The 22,168-nt window shown below is 40.6% G+C and overlaps 2 protein-coding genes across 5 annotated transcripts in view; both read left to right on the forward strand.

Moving 5' to 3' along the window:
* The window catches only part of AGBL4 (ATP/GTP binding protein like 4), a 1,783,169-nt gene that overhangs the window by 1,451,590 nt on the left and 309,411 nt on the right, over window positions 1-22,168 (forward strand). The window lies entirely within an intron of this gene.
* Window positions 21,308-22,168, forward strand: part of BEND5 (BEN domain containing 5) — a 53,206-nt gene continuing 52,345 nt past the window's right edge. Inside the window, exon 1 of the mRNA XM_037827272.1 lies at window positions 21,308-21,678. Coding sequence (XP_037683200.1) covers window positions 21,453-21,678 — 226 coding nt within the window. The 5' untranslated portion in view covers window positions 21,308-21,452. The remainder of the gene's footprint in view (window positions 21,679-22,168) is intronic.

Consider the following 22,168-nt stretch of genomic DNA (forward strand, 5'->3'; position numbering starts at 1 on the left):
TGCTTTGTGTATGCTTTCTCAGGTAATTCTCTCAAATACCATAAGAAGTAAATCTGCCTGCCCCACAGATGAGGAAACCAAAGTTCACACAAATCAAAGGACTTGCCCAGTTCTGTGCAGCTAATGAATGGGCTGTGGAGCTGGGTTTTGAACTTAGGTTTGTCTGATTTCAAGACCAGATCACTCCACTACATTCCACTGCCTTTTTTTCACCCTCATACCTAGTAAAGTCACTTTGAAAGGGAAGACTGCCTTAGCTGTGCTTAGGGAAACCTGAAAAAAAAAAAAAAGTGTTGGGTCCATGCCTTGGCCAGGGTGTCAAAGAATTAACAGCACCTCCTGATAGGGTATGATTAGAGGCTCAGGGGATAGCATAGCTGCTGGAAGTGGTGGCAAGACTGAAGAGAGGACTTGAGAAGGTGACACCAAAGGAGAAAGAATTGGGAGGTCCTCTCACCACCCTCTCCCTAACTAGGAGAAGCGTTTTTCATTGCTAACCTTGAAAATGCTGAATTATATGTTTCTCTAGTCCTAGAGCATATCCAGGGGCATAGATGAGATGGCCTTTTACTGAAGGCTTTCCCCTGTAACCAAGAGAGTGCATGGCAGTGGAGGACAGAGAAAAGGCCCACTAGAAGCTGGGTTCCAGTACTGGCTTGACCAATGACAAACTCTCCGACTTTGAGAAAATCATTATCCTCCCTGGGCTTCAGTTGCATCTTCTTTAGAATGAGAGGTTTGGATTATAAATTCTCTAAAGTCACTATTCTTGGTTTCCTACTTCTGTAGAATCTGTTTCTGTTTTATAACTCTATTTTAAGATGTTTATTACACTGCCAAGTCAAAAAAGAGGGAACTTTCAGGATGAAATTTCTCCATCCCAAGGAAAGGGTTTTTGTTTATGTTTTTCTTTTTTCTTTGCATGCAAAGCTCTGCTTTGCTTCTTCTTTGTCCATCTTTTCATTCTGGTAATTCTCACACATTTTCTCAGTGGCAACAAACACTTTCTGGCTTTCCTTTTCTTGATACCAAAGATAAATCTTGGCTCAAAAACAGTTCAGACCATGTGGACCACGTTTGTCTGGCTCCTATGCTGGTGAATTTGTTATGTACTCTTGAGTGACCTGTCCAAACAGAGAGATGGAAGAGAAAATGGTGCACAAGTCCAGCTTGTTTAGCTTGGGGGAAATTTTGCAGTTTCCTTGCCAAGTGGAAATACTGTGATTTTACTTCCTGCTTTGCTTTCAGCTTCTAGAAAATTTACAGGCTCTAAGTGATGTCCTATAAGACTAAGTTCTGGAACTCTTTCCTCCTTGGATAGACTTTGAGCATCTCAAATGGAAAAATATACCTGCCTGTTCATGCAGTTGAGATCTGCCTTTACCTGGGGAGTGTGAATAAACAAAGGGATAGAGAATTATGAGCATTTCACCTTTAAAGGTGGCTAGAGCAGAAACAGGTTGTTTTGGGAAAAAGAACATTCCCTATGCCAAGAGTCCATATCCCAGCTGTCTCCTGAGTTGGTGAGTCTGGCTGCCAAAGGACTGCAGAGTCCTCCCCTTGGTGACTTGGAGTTATGGATAGCTGTTTGCATATTCCAGTAGCAAATTTAAATCTGCAAGTTTAAAGTATACGTATCCCTCTGCCACCTTTCAGAAGTCTTCTTTGCATCTTGTTCTCTAAGAAACCAGGGGACAGGACTTGGGTTTTCCACCCAAATTCTCCTCATCCTATCAAAACTACAGCTAGTGCTATCAGATGAATTGGTTAGCAGCAAGAGGAGTACAGTTTCCCAGATTGTGCATGGAGTGAACGAATCACAAGCAGTGAGCTAGGGACCACTGGAAGCAATGTAGCGGAAACCACGTGGACTTCATAACTATACAGGCCCAGGTTTGAATTCATTGCATGACTTGGGCCCTCTCTTTTCCTCTCTGTTATACCTTCTAGGGATAACAACAATCACTTCACAGTGTTGTGAGGATTGCGTATGAAACACCCAACATCGCCAAGGACAGAGCAAGGGCCTCAATAAATTTTAATCCTCTTCTTTGCCTCTTCCTCTCTTTTACATATATATCTCATTTATTCCTCTTAACAACCCTAAAAGATAAATGTCATTCTCCCATTTTAGAGAAAAGGAAACTCAGTCTAGTTCTCCACTGTATTTCAAGAACTTGCTATGAGTACATGGTAAGTCTTTAACAAACAGTTTATTAATAAATGAATGAGTAAGACAGTCTTAAAGGAGTTAAGAATATTGCCCAGATTTTCACAGCTAGTGTCCCATATGATTTAGGACATAAGGCAAGACATCACAGAAAAATGCACGCAAAGAGGCAAGAACACAGAAATGAGAACAAAAAGGCATAGCATAATTCATCTTTTCTTATGATTAAGAGCACTGTGTTTCACAATTCCAAAGGCATGGTTTAAATATACCAAAAAAAAAAAGTGAACATGACTTTAAAAGCAGACAATAAAAATCCCAAACTCAGCTAAAGTTCCAAAACTTCATAAGATAAAAGTACAGGTCTTCATAGTGTCCCAGCCTTGTTAAACAAGGTCGGCTGCCCAGCATTGGTCAGCAAGAAATAGTTGGTGGCATATCTGTGGTAATACTGCCCAGCCTTTGGGGAAAAGGGAGAGGAGACTTCTTTATACAGAGATGACTAGCTCCTAGGAATCCATCTCTGTCATTACCCTGCAACCTCCTTAAAGGAAAAGATTATAGAGATTCTTCCAGAAAATGAAATAGCAACAGCAACCAATGGTTTTTGAACCTGTTGTGTGTAAGATACTGTGCCTGCCAGGCACTGTACATGCAGTGTCTCATTTAGACTCCATAAAAACCTTATAAAGTATGACTTATTCCTCCATTTCACAGTTGACAAACCTGAGAGTCAGAGATTTGTCCAAGGTCCTAGAGAACCTTGAGATGAAGCAGCACTTGAACCCAAATCAGAGTTCAATGACTATGCATTTTTCACATCCTATTGTTACCGGCTCACTGGTTGAAGCCAGGCTCCTTCTGGAGCAGAGTCTTACTCCAGGTTCAGGGTCCCACTGAGAAGGAATTTATAGACAAGACAGGCCAGCAGTAAGGTGACAGCAAAGCTTTATTTAAGGTGTTACAGAGGGCACCATCTGAGTGGAGCCTCTTAGCAAAGAAACGGCCAGCGGGCTACAGCTCAGGCAGAGATACAGCTTAGGCAGTGTTACAGCTCAGGCAATGTAGCAGCTCAGGATATTACACACTGAAGAATGTCAGTGCAGACAAACTCAAGAGAGAGTCGCCCCCAGTGAGTTCGGTCTTGGCCTTTTATTGGTTTGAAGAGGAGGGCTTAGATGCTTAGTGTTTTAGGATTGGCTGATTTTTATGAAATTAAGGGACTGCACAGTGGTTGAATGGGGGACCAGCTAAGAGCAACTAGTGATTGGTTCAATTGAAGGCCATTTTGATTGGTGCTTGCTTTATTTGCTCCATCAAGAGTGGTTTGGGATTGGCTCATTTGCAATCCTAGTCCCGTGTCCCCCTTTCTGCTGGCCCAGGGTTCCCTATTCTAGCCTGCCTCACTATCACCTCAAGACCTCTTCTGTGCCATGCTACTTCTCCAGAAAGTCATGGGAGCAATTATATGGCCCCAGCAATGTGGAAGAATACACTGGCAAGGTGGGGAGTTACACACCCTGCCAGCCTACCAGTTGAGCTGAACTTCTCCCTGGCCACTGCATCCATAGTTCCACATACCTCTGAGTTTCTTTCTCCTGTTCATCTTGTTTTAGAAAAAAATGTCTCACCCTTAACTGATTATCTCTTTTTTCTCTATTCTTGCCCACTTCTTCTCCATGATAATAAAGATATGCCTGATAGTAAAGAAGGGTTTTGATGTTCTGCATCCCAAGTAAGCACTAAAAGAATATATGAAAAAAACTATCGAAAGAAAATATATGAAAGGATTGTGGGAAGATGGCAGAGAAGGATGCTCCAGGAATCAGTCCCTCTACCAAAACAACTATTAAGCAGGAACTTATTCAACAACAGGGCAGTCCCTTATTTGCATAAAAATCAGCCAATCCGAAAACACCAAGTGTCTAAGCCCTCTCCCTCTAACCAATAAAAGGCCAAGACCGAACTCACTGGGGGTGACCGTCTCTTGAGTTTGTCTACGCTAACATTCTTCGGTGTGTACTACCCTGAGTCATAACATTGCCTGAGCTGTAACACTGCTTAATAGTTCTCAACCAACTGTTTCTAAACTCTGGAGTCCACTAGAACACAGTGCAACATCCAGGGAAGAGAGAGAAGAAGAGGCTGGTAAATTACAGTAAATACAGATAAATTGTTCTCTCTGCTCAACGATTACTGTCACCCATCCTCCACTCTCACAGCAGGCATAGCTGGCTGGTACCAGAAAAGTTCACAAAACTCCACTTTTCCAAGATCCGTGGTGGGCACAGAATGATCACAGCTTTTGATTAGCTACTTTGGATCACTGGGGGTCTGGCTCTGAGGGTGATAATTGTTCCAGCTGCCCCAGACTAAGGCAACAGAGGAGGCTTAAAAAGGCAGTGCACTTCTTCAGAACTGTGGAGGAAATTGAAGACCTGCATTTGCTAGGCTGGTCAGGAAAGAGCAGCTTTGGAGAACCATAGAAGACGCTCCTGACACCCTTCCTGAATCTCCCTCATCCCCTCTCCAGGTAGTTTGGAGCCCTTTGTAGGTCACTGGCCTTGTTCTGACTGGGAAACACTGACTTGGGAAACTCCTCTCCTGTGTGCCAACCTCCCAGAGTTTCTCATCCAGACAAAAGACGCTTTAGACAATGAAAGCAGTATAAGAAACAATTAAGGTAGATGGCCTGGGGCAAAGTTTACCTGCTTTAAGTGCAGGAATGGAACACTCAAGAGAGGCAAAAGTTCTGTCTCCTAGGAAGTAGAGGGATCATTCAAGCTACTGTAAACAGGGGAACTCCTAAGGCCACTAGCAAGCACAAGCCCAGGAAAAGACACAGGCCCAAAAAAAGGCAGGGGGGACCCAGCACATTGCATTCACCTTTGATGTACCTTCATAACAGAGGGGCTGAGGCTCAAGAAAATCTCTGTCATATCACTGGCTGGTTACAAACTCAAGAAACAGACATTTCAATTTAGCTTTGTTAAATCCTAGAGTTAACATTTTAGAATATTAAAATGTACAGTGTGCAGCAAGAGGTTACAAGGCAAAGAAACAGGAAATGACAGCTCATCCAGAGGAAGAGGATGAAAGTCCTGAAAATCTCAATGAAGGAGACCAGAGTGTAGACAAGCCACATAAAGATTAAAAAAAAAAAAAAAACAAACTTCAATGTGCTCAAGAAGGTGAACGCAATGAATGAACAAAATGAGAATCTCAATAAAGAGATAGAAATTTTAAAAAGGAACCAAACAGTACTACTAGAGTTGAAGACCACAATAACTGAAATGAAAAATTTCCAGGAGGATTTCAACAGCAGATTGGAGCTGGCACACACACACACACACACACACACACACACACACACACACACACACAAAATCAGCAAATTCAAAGATAAAATAAGTAAAATGAGTCAGGCTGAGGAGCAGAAGGAACAAGAATTGTAAAAAGTGAAAATAGCCTAAGACACCTCTGGGACACCATCAAGGATTCCAATGTGCACATTATGAAAGTCCAAGAAGGAGAAGAAATAGAGAAAGGGTAGGGTAGAAAGAATATGCAAAGAAATAAAGACAGAAAACTTCCCAAACTAAATAAGATATGTGAATATGCACATCTAAGAAACCCAGAGGACAACAAATAGGATAAAAATATGCACTAAAACATACTAATCAAACTGTCAAATGCAAAGAATAAGGAGAGAGTTCTAAAAGTTGCCAGAGAAAAGCAATGTGTCATAGGAAAGGGAGTCCCAATTAGATTAAATACTGATTTCTCATCAGAAACTATGGAGGCAAGAAGGCAATGTGTTGAAATACTTAAAGTGTTGAAAGAAAACAATTGTCAACCAAGAATTTTATATCCAGTAAGACTTCTTCCAAAATGAGGGAGAGATTAAGACATTCCCTGATAAACAAGAGCTGATGGAGTTTATCACTAGACCTGCCATATAGGCAATGCTAGAAAGACTTCTTCAGACTGAAAAGAAAGGACATTATACAGTGGTTCAAAGCAGCATAAAGAAATAAAGACCTCCAGTAAAAGTAACCATTTGGGTAATTATAAATGTCAGTAATGTTGTATCGTAGTTTTTGGTATGTAACTCCACTTCTTACTTCCTACAAATGCAATAATGCAATTGCATAAAAAGTAATGATAAATCTTTGGTTTTGGACATTCAAGACACCCAGTTATAACTTTTAAGAAGTACAAGTAAAAGTGGGAAGATGAAGGGGTATAAGAACAGAATATGTGTATGCATTGGAGTCAAGTTGGTATCAAGTCAAATATAATTGTTATGTATTTAGGATGTTAAATTTCAGCCCCTTGGTAACCATAAAGAAATACATGAAAAATGTATCTGGATAGAAATGAGAAAAACTCAACATGATACAATACAAATCAATAAATATGAAAGTACACTTTAATGGAAGAATTGAAGGAAAAAAGGTATAAGATTTACAATGACTAAATAGCAAAATGGCAGAAGAAAATCCTGCATTATCAGTAGTGACTTTAAATGAATGTGGATTAGACTCGCCAATCAAAAGGGAGAGATTGGCAGAATGGATGAAAAAGGATGACCTGACTATATGCAGTCTGCAAGAGACTCACCTTAAAATTCAAAGACATAGGTAAGTTGGAAGTGAAAGGGTGGAAAAAAATATATTCCATTCAAGTATTCTCAAAAGAGAGCTGGGGTATGTAAAGTAATATCAGATAAAATGGACTTTAAGTCAAAAACAGGTATGAGGGACAAAGATTGTTGCTATATACTGATAAAGTGATCAATTCAGCAAGAAGATGTAACAATCATTAATGTATGTGCACCCAACAGCCATCCCCAAAATATATGAAGCAAATACTGACAGAATTGAAGGAGAAATTGACAGCTCCACATTAAGAATAGGAGACTTTAATATACTACTTTGAATAATGGATAGAATATCTAGACAGAAGATCAATAAAGAAATGCAAGACTTGAATGATACTCTGAACCATCTAGACCTAACAGATATATATATATATCTCTCAAACACTTAACCCAACAAAAACAAAATACACATTCTTCTTGAGTGCACATAAATCATCTTCCAGGATAGACCATATCTTAATTCATAAAACAAGTCTCAATAAATTAAAAAATTATTAAAATCATACAATGTATCTTTCTGACCACAATGTAGTGAAGCTATAAATCAATAACGGAGGGAGAAATGGATTTTTTACAAATATGTGGAAATTAAACAATGCACTCTTAAAGAACCAATGAGTTAAAAGGAAATCACAAGGGAAATTAGGAAATATCTTGAAGCAAATGAAAATAAAAATACAACATACCAAAACTTATGAGATGCAGCAAAGGGAATGCTGAGAGGGAAACTTATAGTTCTAAATTAGTTCATTAAAAAAGAAGGAAGATTTCAAATAAGAGACAACCTCAAAATAGGAAGAACTAGAAAAAGAAGAGCAACCTAAACCCAAAGGGAGCAGAAGGAAGGAAATAACAAAGATTAGAGCAGAGATAAAAGAAATAGAGAATAAAAAAACCAATAGAGAGAATCAACAAAACCAAAAGTTGGTTCTTTGGAAAGATTAATAAATGGACAAACCTTTAGCTGGAATGATGAAGATAAAAAGAGAGGGGACACAAATGACTAAAATTTCAAATGTAAAGAGGGTCATTACCACTGACAACATTGAAATATAAAGGACTGTAAGAGGATATACCATGAACAACTGTATGCCAGCAAATTAGATAACCTAAATGAAATGAACAAATTCCTAGAAACAAACTACCTACACTGACTGAAGAAGAAATAAAAGATTTCAACAAATCAATAACCCAATAACTAGTAAAGATATAGAATCCTTAATTAATAATCTCCCAACAAAGAAAAACCCAGCACTAGATGGATTCACAAGGCATTTTATCAAACATTCCGAGAATTAACACCAATCCTGTTTAAACTTCCAAAAAACTGAAGAGGAGTGAACACTCCCTAATTCATTCTATGAGGCCAACATCACCCTCATACAAAAGCCAGTTAATGAAACCAGAAGAAAAGAAATAACAAACCAATATCTCTTATGAATATAGATGCAAAAATCCCCAACAAAATACTAGCAAATTAAATTGAACAGCACATTAAGAGAATTACACAGCATGATCAAGTGGGATTTATCCCTGGTATGCAATGGTAGTTCAACATAAGAAAGTCAATTGATGTAAAACACCACATTAACAGGAAAACAAAACACACATGGTCATCCCAGTTGATGCAGAAAAGATATTTGAGAAAATCCAGCACCACTTCTTGATAAAAACACGTAGAAAACTAGAAGTAGAAGGAAACTTCCTCAACATGATGAAAAGCATATGTGAAAAACCCACCACTAACATCATACTTAATGGTAAAATACTGAAAGCTTTCCCTCTGAGATCAGGAACAAGACAAGGATGCCCACAGTCACCACTGTTATTTGACCTTATACTGGAAGTTCTAGTAAGATCAACTGGGTGAGAAAAGGAAGTAAAAGGCATCCAAATTGGAAAGAAGTAAAACTTTCCCTATTTTCAGATGACATGATCCTATATACAGAAAATCCTGAAAAATCCACAACAGAGCTTCTAGAGCTAATAAATGAATTTGTCAAAGTGGTAGGGTACAAGATCAAAACCAAAAAAGCAGTAGTGTTTCTAAACACTAGTAGTGAATAACCATAAAAATAAATCAAGAAAAGAATCCTTTTAAGATAGCAGTTAAAAGAATCAAATATCTGTGAAAAAAATCTAACCAAGAATGTAAAGGACTTATACACAGAAAACTACAAAACATTGCTAAAAGAAATCAATGAATACCTAAATAAAAGAAGGACATTCTGTGTTCATGGATCTAAAGACTAAATATTGTTAAGTTGTCAATTCTGTCAAAAGTGATTTACAGATTCAATGCAATCCCAATCAGAATCCCAACATACTTCTTTGCAAAAATGGAAAAGCCAATCATCAAATTCATATGGAAAGGTAAAGGGCCTCAAATAGCCAAAGCCATCTTGGAAAAGAAAAATGAAGTTGGAGAACTTACACTTTCTGATCTTAAAACTTATTACAGTCACAGTAATCAAAACAGCATGGTACTGGCACAAGGACAGCCATATGGACCAATGGAATTGAATTAAGAGCTCAGAAACCAACTCTCATATTTATGGCCAACTGATTTTTGACAAAGGGGCAAAAGCCATTCAATTGGGAAAGAATACTCTCTTCAACACATGATACTGGGAAAACAGGATCTCCAGTTGCAAAAGAATGAAAGTGGATCCCTACCTCATGCCATATACCAACAAAAAAAAAACAAAAAACAAAAACAAAATAAACCACACAACTCAAAATGGATCCAAGACCTAAATATAAGAGCCAGAACTATAAAACTCCTCAAAGAATACATAGGGAGGCATCTTCAGGACCTTGTGTTGTTTCTTATACTAACACTTAAAGCACAGGCAACAGAAGAAAACAAATAGTTAAATGAGACTTGATCAAAAACTAAAAACTTTTGCACCTCAAAGGACTTAGTCATGAAAGTAAAATGACAACCTATACAATGGGAGGAAGTATTTGGAAACTACATATCTGATAAAAGTTTAATATCCAGAATATATAAAGAAATCATTCAACTCAGAAATAGAAAAGACAAACAACACAATTGAAAAATATGCAATAGACTTGAATAGACATTTCTCCAAAGATGATACATATATGGGCAAATTGCTCATGAAAAGATGCTCAACGTCATTAGACCCCATCAGGGAAATGCAAATCAAAACCACTATGAGATACCGTTTCACACCTACTAGAATGGCTATCATTAAAAAAAAAAAAAAAAAAAAACAGAAAATTGCAAGTGTGGAAGAGGATGTGGAGAAATAGGAACACTCATTCATTACGTGAAATGGTGCAGTCATTGTGGAAGGCCGTTTGGCAGTTCCTCTGAAAGTTAAGCATGGAATTACCATATGACTTGGCAATCCCACTACTAAGTATATACCCAAAAAGAATTAAAAGCAAGGAGTCAAACAAATGTTTGCACATCAACGTTGATAATGGCATTATTCCCAATTGCCAAAAGGTGGAAGCAACCCAAGTGTCCATTAACTGATAAATAGATCCATAAAATTCGGTATATACATACAAGGGAATATTATTCAGCCATAAAAAGGAATAAGGTTCTAATACGCTTGACAACATGGATGAACCTTGGAGACATTATGTTGTGTGAAATAAGCCAGACACAAAAGGACAAATATTTTATAATCGCATTAATATAAATAATTAGAAACAAGGAAACTCGTGAGAGTCAGAATCTGGAATATAGGTTACCAGGGGAAAGGGTGGGGGGTGGGGAGGGTTGAGAATCCATAGTTAAGAGAAAATTTACAGAGTTACTATTTGGGATGATGGGAAATTTTTGGTAATGGATGGTGGTGATAGTAGCACAACATTATGAATGTAATTATTAACACTTAATTATATATTTGAATGTAGCTATAAAGGAAAATTTTAAGTTGTATATATGCTATTAAAATAATCATTTTTTTAAAAATCCATGGTACTGCAAAACACTAACAGAGAACACTATGTTAAACCATGAATTATAGTTAATAGTACAATTATAAAAATGTGCTTTCATCAATTGTAACAAATGTATCACACCAGTGCAAGGTGTTAATAATAGGGCTGTATATGGGAATCCTGTATTTTATGCATTTGTTCTGTAAACCCACAGCTACTCTAATAAAAAAATAATGTGGGTGGTATATATCAGTCATTTTCCCATCATAAAATTAAAACTTAGAGGCCAAGGAATTTGTTTTTGCTTGTTTGTTTGTTTGGTTTTGGTGGGGGTTGATGGTGGTGGTGGCAGCACAAAGTGTCCCTGTTGTGCTACTAAGTAAAGAAAGTGCTTTTGAGACAAATAAGAAAGCCTTAGTTATATTATGGATTCAATAGAGTACAATCCCATTCATCACGATCTAGTATGAAAATGTTAATGAACTCCAAGGTGCTTGTTGGGGATCTGGACATCAGTGCCTGTTACAGTCTCACCTAGACCAAATCGAGATGGTCTGAACATCCCTGCAGAACCACCATGTGACCCTTAGAAGACGGAAGCCCCATCACCTCCCATCCTAGCTAGAAGGGCCTAGATTCACTTCACTAAGGCAAAAGTCAGACTCAGGGGGAGCCCTAGATGTGGTAGAAGTCCATGGTTGGGGCTCTAGAGTCAAGTCTGTGTTTGAATCCTGGCTCCAGCACTTACTCCTTTGTGACATTTGCCAAATTGCCTAACATCCCTATGCCTCAGTTTCCTCAATTTTAAAATGAGTCTAATAATTATAGCACTTACGTCCCAGGGTTGTTTTAAGGAATAAATGAGAAATGTAGTTAAAGCCTAAGGGTAAGTATTCCATAAAGTTTCACTGCTATTATTCTTATGCTTACGTTTATGTTTCCTCCAGTCAACAGCAGAGTAAGAAAGAACTCTTTCTGAGGTTTAGACACTTTTTATTTAGACACTGCTCACAGCGATACCTCTGACTGGAATTCTGTGATCCTCTTTGCTAGCTTAGAGGAGCTTCCTGGGCATAAACAGAGCATGTACCATTGTAGAAATCTGCTCGAGCAGTTGGTGAGCTCAGAGTGCTTGAGAAATTCATGGTCTCTGGTGTAAGGAGGCCACGCTCTAAGAAACCATTGATATTGTAGTCACATCTTCAGTATTCGTAGACTTAATAGCTACTCAAGCTATGGAGGCTTGGGAACTATAGATATTGAACTTTCCCAATGAGGTCTCCCTCAAGCCTCTAGCTTCAAGATTCAAGCCTCTAGGAAAAGGGAAGTAGGGATTAAATCCTACAGTCAATTTAACTCCTTTTTGCCTCAGGAAACTTTGAGATAAGGTCTACATCAAAACAACCTCAAAGACAACACTTTGGATCAAAGAAATTTAGGTTCAAGTCTCTCCATGTGACTATAAATAACTTCTATCACCTCTCTAAGTCTTAGTTTCCTCATCAGAAAAATAGAGATAATAATAGTTCCAACCTCACAAAGTGCTTTGAAAACATTAAAAGAGCTAATATATAAAACAGCCAGTACAGTTCCTATAAGGAAAATCAATAATTTTTAGATCCCTTCTCCTTCCATCTCTATGGTTTTGTATTGAATTAATGGCAGAGTTAAGAGATATTCTCAAGAAAATCAGAATTGTTCAGGGTTTGCTGTGTACCTCTGAGATGACTTAACCTTCCGCATGAATGTTTCCTTTGTGCCTCTAACCAAGAATGGCAGCTCAGCATTATCAAACAAAAGCCTAGGAGTGAATGATAATTCAGGGAGTGCTCTGGCCCTCTGTGGACCTGAGAAGGGCAGACATTTTGAGCCACAGTTTGCTGGGATAAGCAGAAATGGTGACCAGAGAACTAGCATGCAGTCTTTGAAGGAAGGATGCTCTATCATCTCCCAAATAATGTTGGAATCATCACTGGACTAGGATGAAGCTGTACCATCCTAACTGAGTAAGGGGTTAGAGCCAATAGCAGGGTAAGAAAGAACTCAAGTTTTGTGGGACAAAGTAGAATCACCTTCTTATTTCCTAGGAGAACCATAGACTGTGTCAGTGAGGTTCCTGATACTATCGCATTACTAATGGTATTAGAAGCTGCCAATTGTGTGTGATTGTCAACTTGACTAATTTTTTGCTGTGTGTGCAATTTTTAAAAATTATTTCTATTTTATTCTGTTTTCATATTTTGAAAAGTGTTTTGAAAATGTCAGACTTTCTAGTTGTACTAAGGGAAAACTGGGAAGGGGGCTTTTCTCAGTATTGGGGCTAGATCATAGGAAACAGGCATGACATGGTGGGGGCCCAGAAACAAAGACACTCATAAAAGGAGAGTGAGACTCAGAGACACAGAAGAAGGCCCTTAATACACCTCTCCCTTTTTGCCTTTGGGGGCTTTTCTCTGCTCCAGGCTCTATGTCTTAGGCAAATAGTCATTCATTATACAATTGATTAGGGTCTCCCATTGACAGACATTGGTCTAGGTGCTAGGAATACAACTGTGAAGAAAACAGATAAGGTTCCCTCTCTAATGGAGTTTTCTATCTAGTGGCAGAGCAGAGACAGACATCAATAGAAAAAATATATAATTATAAACTATAGTAAATGCTATGAAGAGAAATATAATGAGCTGTGGAAGTATATATGTGGGACCTGAGCTACTCTACAGAGGGGGATAGGAAAAGAGATTCAGGGAGCGTTTTCCTTAGGAAGTGACATTTCCAATGAAAAATGACAGAATGGGTTAATTTAATAAGGGAAGACAGACAGCTTCTAAAGCTAGTTAGCCCCTAATTGAAATTCATAAATGAGGCAAGTTGCTTTCTTCCAAGATTGCCCAATTTTTTTCTTTTTCAAAAGCAATTTGAATGTCATTCCCATATGACAATTTCTTCTATTCATGAACTTCTTCTTGGCTTTAAATTGGGAATTTGTTTGCTTTGTGTTGCTCATATAGGGTGTATATTGCTAGAGTAAAATGCCTGGATTCAAATTCTCTGTGTTCATTAACTCCTCGTGTGACCCACATGAGATCAGAACATTGCTGAGAGCTGAGTGGTTGAACTTGACTGTGGTCTACTTGATTGGAACATCAAACCAAGATGCATGTTCAAAAGCCTTCAGGTTGCAAGGCTTCTACATTTTACATTTTACACAATGCATATAAGATTTTATTTCTTCTAAGATAACACTAAACAAAGCCAATTTGAAAGAATGAATGGCTCCAAACACAATGTCTTGGCAAGTGTTTGTTGCAGGTTAAAGCAAGTCCCTAAGCCTCGGAGGCTCTTGAACATACTTAATTTGCCTCACTGTGGGGTTTCATGAAAGGGAGCAATATACCATTAAACCTTACTTACTGTGGCCTTCCTTTCACTCAAGAACCCTGTATTCTACCTGGGGAGATGAGCAAGACAGCCATGAAGAAATGGTGAATTTGAAAGCATTGTATACAAATGATACCATCTGCCACTGGAGAAAAAAACAGTGAATTGTGCAGTCAACTTTCCAATCATGTATGACTACTAAAAACAGTAGTGGCAATAGCTACCATGTGTTGAATACTTCCATTATCTTATTTAATCAACACAATGATCTTTGAGGTAGATACTATTACTATCACACCATTGAATGGTGTGCCAGTTTGAATGTATTGTGTCTTCCAAATACCATTATCTTTGTGGTCTTGTGGGGCAGAATGTGCCCCACCCAGCTGTGGGTGATGGTTTTGATGAGATGTTCCTACTGAGGCGTGGCCCCGCCCATTCGGGGTGGGCCTTGATCAGTGGAGCCATGTAAATGAGCTGACTCAGAGAGAGGGAACTGAGTGCAGCTGTGAGTGATGTTTTGAGGCGGAGCAAGCTTGCTGGAGAGGAACGTCCTGGGAGAAAGCCATTTTGAAACCAGAGCTTTGGAGCGGATGCTGGCTGCCTTCCTAGCTAACAGAGGTTTTCCGGACGCCATTGGCCGTCCTCCGGTGAAGGTACCCGATTGCTGGTGTGTTACCTTGGACGCTTTGTGGCCTGAAGACTGTAACTGTGTAGCAAAATAAACCCCCGTTTTATAAAAGCCTATCCATCTCTGGTGTTTTGCATTCTGCAGCATTAGCAAACCAGAACAAATGGATTGGGAAACTAAAGTTTAGAGGGGTTAAATAACTAGCCTAAGATCACAGGTTACATAGTCATTAATGAAAGAATGGGGATTTGAAGTGATATCTGTGTGACTCCAAATATATCAGTATTCTGATATATTTGCAGGACAAACAAATCAAAAGAACTTGAAGAGGAGCATTAATGGGGCCAGGAGACGTCAGAGAAGGCATCATGAATGAAGAGAGACTTTGCAGGTATTTGAAGGGCTAGTAGGATAAGAAGAAGCAGATAGGATGGAGGAGACATTCCTGGCAGGGAAAAATCAAAGACCAAAGGCAGGGAGAGAAGAGTGAGCCTCATGATTGTGGGAGACATGGAGGAGCCCATCCTGGATGTAGGTGAAGTGTGAGTCAAGATCAGTGGAAGCTGAGGTTGGAGAGGTGGGATGGGATGAAGCCATGGGGGCCTTAGATACCAAGAAGAGAGATTTGACAGGATAACATGATAAAGATGTGGTAGAGTCTTGCTTTTAGGACATAAGTCTAGCATCATAGGAAGAGCAATGTACAGGCAAATATCTGATTTGGGAGTCAGGATACCTGTGTCCCAATCACTGGATGATCCTGAACAGGTCATGCCCAAATGAGCAAGTGGTGTTGCCATCATAGTCCCTTTGAACAAAGGAACATTGATTCTAGTGGGTTGACCTGCCTCAAACAGGCCTGGCCTTTTCACAAACTTCACTTTGTAGGCAGACATTCACTGAGACAAACACACGTACAGACGTCTATGATCTGTGTGGGGCCAGAGAGAAGAAAGTGGAGTCAAAACAAAGTACAAATATCAAATAGTGTAAATTGCTTTCTTGTGGAGCTTCTAAGGACTGAGAAAGTGATTCACAAAATACTTTGAGTACTAACAGATTCTTTGACTACAGGAACCTGTACCAACAGGCTCTGGTTTAAAGGGAATGGCATTTGGATGGAAGTGTTCTAGGGTGCTTGTTGGATAATCATGGGTGTTGCTCAGCTTATCAGATTCAATTTCATTCAATAAACATTTATTGGGCACCTACTCTGTCAGCATGGGGTTAAGAGTCTTTGTTAATAATAACTATAATAACAATTACGATAATAACAATAATAGTAACTATCATTTGCTGAGAACGCACCATGTACCAGGCACTGTGCCAAGTATTTTACATGGATTATCTCATTTAATCCTCCTATCAGTCCTGTGATGTTGTACTGATATTCCCATGAAGAAAGTGAGGTTTGAAGAGATTAAGAAATTTACCCATGGCCCCACAGTTGTTAAGAGCTTGAGCCAGGATTTGGTGCCAATGTCACTAATATACTGCTTTCTTTTCACATTACTATATCATTTTTCAGATGAAGAAATTGTTATTCAGAGAGGTTAAGTGGCTTGTCCAAAGTTGTACAGACATGTCAGAGCCCTATATATTTTTCCTGAAAATAGTAGCAGCTATGGCTTATTGAACATTTCCTATATACCTGACATGTTACCTTAAAATCTTCCAATGCAGAGATGCTCAATCCTGTCTGCATGTTAGAATAATCTGGGAGATAAAAATTTAAAATATATCAAAGTAAGACCTGGGAGTGGGATAATTTTTAAGTTCCCTGGATGATTCTGACAAACAGAGAGGTTGAAAACCCTTGCAATGCTCTCACAGTTTAGCTATTTTAATAGCCTCATTTGACAAGTGAGAAAACTGAGTCTCCAGAAAGTTAACTGTCTTGCCCAAAGGCACAACAAACATGTAGCAGAGTCAAGAGTTAATCCCTGGTCTGATTCCAAACCCCATATGCCTTTGGCCCTCCAAACTGTCACCTACATGAAAAGTTGATGTTCCCTCTAAGCAGTACTGCACAAGTTATTCAGGTAATGTTCATTGGCCTTTAGTCCTGTGCTGAACATGCAATACCTCTGTTTCCTTCCTTCCTCCTCTCCACTGCTCTGCCCTTTCCCTGCCCAAAATACCACAACCAGAATTCACGATCAGGAGTTCACACGGATGAGCTGGGCTGATGCCCCTGCTTTAGGATGGCAGTACACAGCTCAGGGTGATGCCTACCACAGGCCTCCCAGCAGCTTCAGATCCTCCTGCCGTGGATTCCTTCCTTGAATCAACCCAGGGAGACAGTGGCCCTGAGCTCACAGCACAGCAAGTTACTTTTCTGGGCAAATAAATATAGCCCAGAAAAAAAAAGAAAAGTCAAATCAAACATCGTAGGAAAAAAGGCAAAATCATGAAAAAATATGGTCAATTATTAGTTGAAAGGTTGAAAAGACACACTCCAATTGTTTTTAACATTCACAGAAACAAGGTCTCCTTAAAATAGTTTTGCAAAATACATTGAGAATTCCATGCAGTAATATGAAACATAAGTCCTGCTGCTGCCACTGAACATGCTTCAGCTGGCTAAACTTAAAGAGCTTGACATTAACTCAAGTCTCTGCAAAACCCAACAGGAAAGCACAATGGAGATGTAGTTGCAAAGCTGCCCCAGATGTATACATTTTCAGCTCCATTAAAATGACTTGGATGAGAGGCAAATTACATTTGGCCCACAGAAAGAGGGGGGTGGGGAAGACAGAACCATCCTTCATCACAGGCCTTCCTCTCCCCAGTTTTGCCTTCTTTCCAGTCCTTCCCTCCCACCCTACTTCTAAAGCAAACTGTCTTAACTGCAAATATGACCACAAACCTTCCAGGGCTCCCCAGAGCCAAACTGTTTGCCCTAAGCCTCAATTTTCTTAATTCTACAATGGGGATTGATAGTATCCACTGCAAGGGCTTGGTTTGAAAATTAACTGATATTCTGTATACAAAGTGCCTGGAATGGTACATAGTTTATAGTAAGCTTTGACTGAAAGGTAGATACCACAAGTATCATCAGTGAAACCAGGTCATATGAGGAGAGACAAGCGAAGGAAGTAAAGATGTCTGGGGGAAAAGAAGATATCCTAGGGAGACGGGATCCCAAGTTTTCCCATATCTGAAGGGCTGGCATATGACTCTTGGTGGTGAACCTAATATGGCAGCTATAAGGTAAAAGAGTCTGACTCTATGGAGGTAAGAAAGATCTTTTATTCTGATAGTCAGGAGTGTACAAAAGTTAAGAGGTGATATGGGTGGTAGTGAACTTCCTGACATTAGACCTATTTAAGAGGCATACTGATGACCATTTAACCAAGATATTGAAGAGGGGATTCAACCATGATTGGGTTGAACTTGACATTTTTACCAACTAAGTCTAAAATCTGTATTGTATAACTATCTTTGCTTGCCAATCAATGAATCATTAAGATCTTGAGTTTCTGGTTTGTATAAAGCATGGGGCTATGGTCTCTAGGTCAATGAGAAGGTACTCTGACTCAGTTTTCACTTGGGCAGAAGACATACACTATGACACATAGTAAGTTCTCCAGGAAGCTGTGTTAATAGATTTACTATGTGAGTCCCACAGGAAGCAGAATCTCTGGGTATTTCTGTGTTGCCCTTAGACTGTACAAGGGTATGTCTTTTAGCATTCTGTGCCTGCCATTCCTTCCCTGGAATCCATTCTGTGTACCTACATGCCAAATGTATTTAATTTTATGTTTATTCTATTTGCATCTGTGTCTATTGTTTGTTCTTTTCTTCTTTCTGAGTTCTTATGAAAATTATTCCCACTGACTTGGATAGAGAATTTGTTTGAACATGAGAATGCAGTGATATTTAATCTGTTCATAAATGTGTCAGTCTTATAAGAAGTGGAATCAATGTTCTGTCCTTTGTTCATGGGACATGGGAAAGACAGAGTTGGGATTCAGCTCCAACTCTGAAAATGAGGGACAGACTTTCAAGAAAAACTGTGCTAGGGATTTGTTATCCATGCTCTTTGTATCTTTCTTTAATACATTTTCTCTATAAGCATTTACTCCCCAGCTCTGTGGTAGATACCTGGAATGCTGAGGTTACATAGCCTATATGTCTAGCCACAAAGAGCTCTCATTCTAATAAGGGAAGATAAAAGGTGCTGGGATAAAACGGTAGAAAGAGACTGCCTTGGGGCAGTGGGTGGTTGGGGAAGGCTTCACAAAGGAGGTGACATTTAGGCTGGTTTTCAAGATTAGTTGAGGTCATCATGCACTTGGGGAGGAAGAATGTCCCAGGATAAGGACAGAGCAAGCACAAAAGCTTAGGATCTGATAAAAAAAAAAAATGCCGTCTTGGGAAATATAAAATAATTTGATGTGTCTGGAAGGTAGTGAGAGATGAGACTGGTAATGTGTTTTGGGGTCACCCTCATTTAGATACAGAGAAGTGGTTAGCCACTGTACTACTTGAAATCATTTTGCAAACATAGTCTGGAGCTTCATGGATTTTCATTAAACATGGCCAACTCTGCATGCTCCATCTTGTGAATTATCAGAGGTCTTGCTATATATTTCTCCCCCTTGATCATCTTAGGAATGCATTCTTAAAATAAAAACTTATTTAAGATCAGTCCAAAGAAATTGTATCATTAAGGTAAATCTGTTGGAACAACTCAGAGTGACTCCTCTTTTTTCCAGAAGTGGTGTAAGGGATCTTGATCTGACTTGTACATTTGAATCTGGGAGTTGTGTGTTGATGGGGTTCACCTTTATAATGTACTTGCCAAACCACAGTGAAATGATTGGGGGGGGGGGTGGGGGTGGCTTCATCATTAGTGCAGTTGATTTGAAATGTGACCACAGTGTTTTGTTTTCATAATGTTTAACGTTTTCTGATTATAGAAGCAATACCTCCTCATTGTGGAAAATAGTAAAGACAAATAAACAAGAATGCAATGGAAAACAAAATCACTGTTAACATTTTGGTACATTTATTTTGTTTTTTCTTATAGACAGAGTTCATTTAAAAGCCTTTAAAAATGTAACAGTTGAGTCCATCACCTCCATTAAGCATTCATCTATGAGAACACTTCCCTCACTATAACATAATTACTTATATTCTTTTTTATATTCCCAGACCAGGTTGTAAGGATGGCAAGGACAGGGAGGGTGTGTTATTCATATAGAACTATTATTGGCACAGGAATCTAAAACTGAGACTCAAGTTCTGAGTGTAATGCTGCAAGGCCCAGGAATCCAGGGGTTTGTTTGTCCTACCCATTCATCTCTTCCACCTGCTCCTAGCCCAGAACCTGGCAGGTAGTAAGTACTCAATGGATATGGGTTGAATGAATGAAAGAATAAATGAATGGACGGCCTAATGAATGTGATTTATTATTGTTGTTATCATTATTCACACAAAATTCATTGAGCCCCTACCAAGTGCCAGGTTCTGGGCTAAGCAATGGAAATATAATTAGCCATAATGAACAAAGCACACCCTTTCAAAGGCAACAATGTGAGCGGGCTGACCCCCTCTAATGTGGGATGGGATTCCTATGAATGCAGAGCCCAGCCAGCCCTCTTTGGCCTGGTGCTCATGCCTTGTCTGGGGGACCTCAAGCCCCTCCTGCTCTCTTCTGCCTGTGATACTGGGGACAGAGCAAAGACTGCTGTTCCACGGAATCCCATTCCTGAACACCTCAAAGTGCTTCAGAAATGCACAGCTAGCCCTGGGCCTGCCTTGCCCAGATCCCCCCTCCGCTCCCTGCTCCATTCCAAATAGTCCCAGAGCAGAGATGGGCTTGCTGTGAAGGGGATGCCTTAACAGGAGAAGAGGACAGGGGTGAGAGGCACCACTGCTCCCTGTGACTGAGAGTAGTCCTGGACAAACCCTCCACCGTCCCAGCCAGTTGGTCCAACTGGAAATCCCAGATAAGCCCCAGTTCTGGTCAGAACTGGTTTGGCAGCTCTGGGGGGAGCATTTCTGGCTGACTGACCCTCTCCACAGCGGGAGTTGGCAGTTCTGCAAAAAATAAAGCAAAGGAGGAAATAAAGGGGCTGAAGGGAGAGGCGTGGCTGGCTAAACTTGAACCCTCCAAAAATTTGCTCCCTTACAAGTACAGGTTTACATTTTCAGATTCAAACAAGATTACCCCTCTTCCTCGCTTTCATTCTCTCACATTCTTCGTCTCCTTTGCAATGCAGTTTTGTTGCAATACAATTTGTTTTGCAGCGCGATGTTGATGCAAAATAATCCTGGCCGCAGCTCGACTTTTAGTTAATGCATTATTTTCTGCAGTGCTATTGTTGTTATTATTATTATTACAATTCAACGTCTCTGTCCTTTCCCCTCCCCACTCGAATCGCGCTCCGGCTGTGATTGCTCGGGTCTGACTTTGCGAGTGGCGGTGCGCTTCCAAACCCACTCATCCGCCCCCCGCCCCCCCTTAACACCCCCACCCTCCTTTTCCGCGCCCAGGCGAGAGCAGCCGATTGGCAGAGCGGTGCTTTAAGGAACAATAACAGTGGGGGGAGCCCGGGTCCTCGGGAGCCGCCTCCGCCCCCCAGCCCCGCTGCGCGACTCGCACCCCCTGCCGGGTCCCCACTTCCGCGCCCGCCCCGCGGGCTGAGCGGCCCGACCGGGGCCCGCCCCTGGCGCCCACCATGTACGCCTTTGTGCGGTTCCTGGAGGACAACGTCTGCTACGCGCTGCCCGTGTCGTGCGTGCGCGACTTCAGCCCCCGCTCACGGCTGGATTTTGACAACCAGAAGGTGTACGCTGTGTACCGGGGCCCGGAGGAGCTGGGCATCGGGCCCGAGAGCCCCCCGCGCGCCCCCCGGGACTGGGGCGCGCTGTTGCTCCACAAGGCCCAGATCCTGGCGCTGGCAGGTGAGCGAGCGGGCCAGGAGGGACGGTGGGACAAGGGAGGGGGCTGGGACCCGGGGAGGGGCCGGGCGGCTTGGCGGAGGGGGCCAGGGGAGCCACTGCTTGCTCTAGCCTCCTCCTCCCGCCGCCTGGGTTTTTCTTTCCGGGACGGGGTGTCGCTAAAAGGCCAGACCAGTTAAAAACACAGAATGGTCCCCTTTGTCTTCCCCAGTTCCCTAACACTCCCGCGCTGTCAGTCTGTCTCCATCTCTGTTTCTGTCTGCCCTCTTGTTTCTGTTTCTCTGTATTCGCTCCCTGCTTTACTTTCCCTTTCTCTCACCGCCTGTTTGCATCTTCATCTCTCTCGCTCTCTCACCTTCTCTTTACCTCTCTCCCAGTTCCTTTCCTCTCTGTTCCTTCTGCCTCCTTAAGTTTCTCAAGCTGTTTGTCTCTCTCCCTCTAAAGCCCTTGGTTACCTCCTTGGAGTGAGAAGGCAAGGCAGATATTGTTGGAC

The sequence above is a fragment of the Choloepus didactylus genome, chromosome 2 (genome assembly GCF_015220235.1).
Source record: "Choloepus didactylus isolate mChoDid1 chromosome 2, mChoDid1.pri, whole genome shotgun sequence".
NCBI classification, from domain to species: domain Eukaryota; kingdom Metazoa; phylum Chordata; class Mammalia; order Pilosa; family Megalonychidae; genus Choloepus; species Choloepus didactylus.